General features: G+C 49.5%; 1 protein-coding gene across 1 annotated transcript in view; it reads right to left on the bottom strand.

Moving 5' to 3' along the window:
* Positions 1 to 2,671, bottom strand: part of SNAP29 (synaptosome associated protein 29) — a 34,355-nt gene that overhangs the window by 9,525 nt on the left and 22,159 nt on the right. The window contains exon 3 of the mRNA XM_042782904.1: positions 719 to 804. Coding sequence (XP_042638838.1) covers positions 719 to 804 — 86 coding nt within the window. The remainder of the gene's footprint in view (positions 1 to 718; positions 805 to 2,671) is intronic.

The following is a 2,671-nucleotide window of genomic DNA, read 5'->3' as shown; positions in this document are numbered from 1 at the left end:
CCCTTGGACGTGAGATCCCTGCACTGTACCTCTTTGGCAGAGACGCCTGGCTGAGAGACAGTGGAACCAAGAAGCATTACACGGAGTGGTGGGCTTCTCAGCACAGGGAACGAGAAAGCTGAGTGCTCTTGGGAAGGAGCGTTGCTGGCGGCGTGGGGTGCACCTAGGTGTACCTATTGGCAGGGCTAAAAGAGCTCTGTAACATTTGCCGGAGCAGGGCAGAGGTCAGGGTGAGAGGCCAAGGGCCAGAGAGGTGTGTCTGAGGCCACGGCAGAGGGGAGACTGTCCTGATGGAAGAAATGTATCCTGAGTGTGTTTCTGAACCTGTTACTTCCCTAATAAACCCCATAATCGTGAGTTGTGTGTGGCCATTGCCACGAATTATCGAACCCCACAGAGAAGCAGTGAGGTGCCACGGGAGGGACGGCTGGTGTGAGAACTGGTAAAAGGCTGGAGGGTGGCAGCATGTCTGTCCTCGTAGGAATCAGCCTGTGAGGTGATGGTGGCTCTGTCTCCCCTATGCCCTTTTTGTATACCTACTTCCTTCCGATGGAGAGAGGAATAAGCCCCTCATCCACACCCATCTCCAGCAGCAAGATGTCCTGCTCTTGGTGCTCAGTCCCTGCCATGCTGCACCCAGCACATGTGCGTTGGCCCCTGGGCCCCGCCTCACTCCATGCCAACACCAACTCCGGAGAGCCTGCAGGTCTCCACTAACCTGAATCGTCCAGCCTCCTGAGGTTGGGGTGACTGGCCTGGTACTTTGATTCCTGCTCTTTACTTGTTGTTATGGCATCTTTCAATCTTTGGGTAAAAGCAAAGAAAAGAGAAAATTTTAATAAAGGAAAGTTACCTGTCACAGTGCCATCCGTCTTTGCATGCGAGGCCCATACGCAAAAAACCAAATGCCTTCTTCTGTGCCAAGCTCCTTCTGACCAACCTGGCGGCATTTTGACAGGAGCTTCTGGGTGCAGGAACTTACAACGACATCAGGCTTAGAAGCATAGCAGGTCATCCTTTCATTCTGTTTTTAACTTTTTATGGTGATTGGGTGGAAGTTTACGGCAGAAACTGGTTTCCGTGGAACAGTTCATACATGTTTTGTTCTGTGACATTCACTACATCCCTACGATGTTAACAACCCTTTTCCCATTTGCTCTTCTTTCCCATCCCGTTCTGCCCTCTGAACTTCATCCCTGATAGCCCTTTTTGGGAAAAGTCTGAGGACCAGTCAGAAGGAAAGTATATGCAATGACTACATGGATACTTTAAATGAAGGGCTGGCAAACCACGACCACAGTCCGAACGTGGCCACAGCCTGTCTGTGTGCAACCATTAAAATGACCATGTGCCGTCATGCAGATGACTGGAAACATGGCTGCTGACCCTCGTTAACGATCTCATTCTTCTCATTAGTTGGCCTCTCTTACAAAACAAATTGTAGTCAATTATTTTTAATTTTGTCACTAAACATTTGTGACAATTGGTTTCCTCTTGCTACATAAAAAACTGAAACCAAGTGCAGTGTAGTAAATTACCTGGTATGGCTTTTCCAGCTATAAGTCTTTGTAAACTCTGGTGGAATTTGCCATGAGCAACTGAGTAGCTCCTGATTGTTAAAGCTATCCACCTGGGGTTTTTCTGTTGGGAGCAGCACAAAGTAATTTTCTGGGAAGTTCTCTCTTTCTCAGGTGTATAGAATTCTGATATTGGGATTGGTTAGTGGTCACTCTGCCAGGCTCAAAAGGTGCCCTCCTAGAGACAGAAGGAGTCTTTCTGACTGCTAGCTGAGAAAGACGTGCTGCTGAGAGAAATGCACTCCTGAGAAACATGCGTTGCTGAGAAAGAGAGACAGTGAGAGACCTGTACTGCTGGGAGAGAGATGGCAGGCTGAGAGACGGCAGGCTGAGACAGCAGGCTGAGAGAGACTGAGCATTGTTCCTTAACTTGAATTTTATGTAGGTTGGTGCTTCCCTAATAAACCCCATAGTCTGTGAGTTCTGTGTGGCCACTGCAGCAAATTACTGAACCCAACAGAAAGGTGATGGGTGCTGCAGGAACAACGGTTGGTGTCAGGGTTGATGAAAGGGCTGGAGGGAGGCAGCATGTCTGGCATCCCAGGAACAGGCCTTGGGCTACTGATGGTGATTCTGTCTTCCTCTTGTGGGGTTAGAGGAGGTCAGAAGATGTGGCCATCTCGCTCCTTTGGCACTAAGCCAGTTGCCACTGAGTTGATTCTGAATCCTGGCGCCCCATGGGTATGTCAGAGTGAAACTGCCCCAGAGGGTTGTCAATGGCTGCTTTTATGGGAAGTAACCACAAGGCCATTCTTTCAAGTTGCCTCTGGGTGGACTCAAGCCACCAACCTTCCGCTTTAACTGAGTGTTTAACTGTTTGTGCTATCCATGGACTCTACTGTAACATAACAAAAGCACAGCCACTGTTAGGAAGTCTATTTCAACTCAGCACCCCTAGAGGACAGAGTGGAACTGCCCACAGGGTCTCAAGGCTGTCAATCTTCTTGGAAGCAAAGCCCAAACCATACCCACTGCTGTGGGGTCAAGTCCAACTCACAGTGCCCCTAGAGGACAGAGTGGAACTGCCCACAGGGTCTCCAAGGCTGTCAGTCTTCACAGAAGCAAAGCCCAAACCACACCTACTGCCATGGAGT

This window comes from Orycteropus afer, unplaced genomic scaffold (assembly GCF_000298275.1).
Source record: "Orycteropus afer afer isolate SDZICR_OR568_19922 unplaced genomic scaffold, OryAfe1.0 scaffold00502, whole genome shotgun sequence".
Lineage (NCBI taxonomy): Eukaryota > Metazoa > Chordata > Mammalia > Tubulidentata > Orycteropodidae > Orycteropus > Orycteropus afer.
Note: the sequence above shows the minus strand (reverse complement) of the source record. Positions and strands in the feature narration are given on the sequence as shown.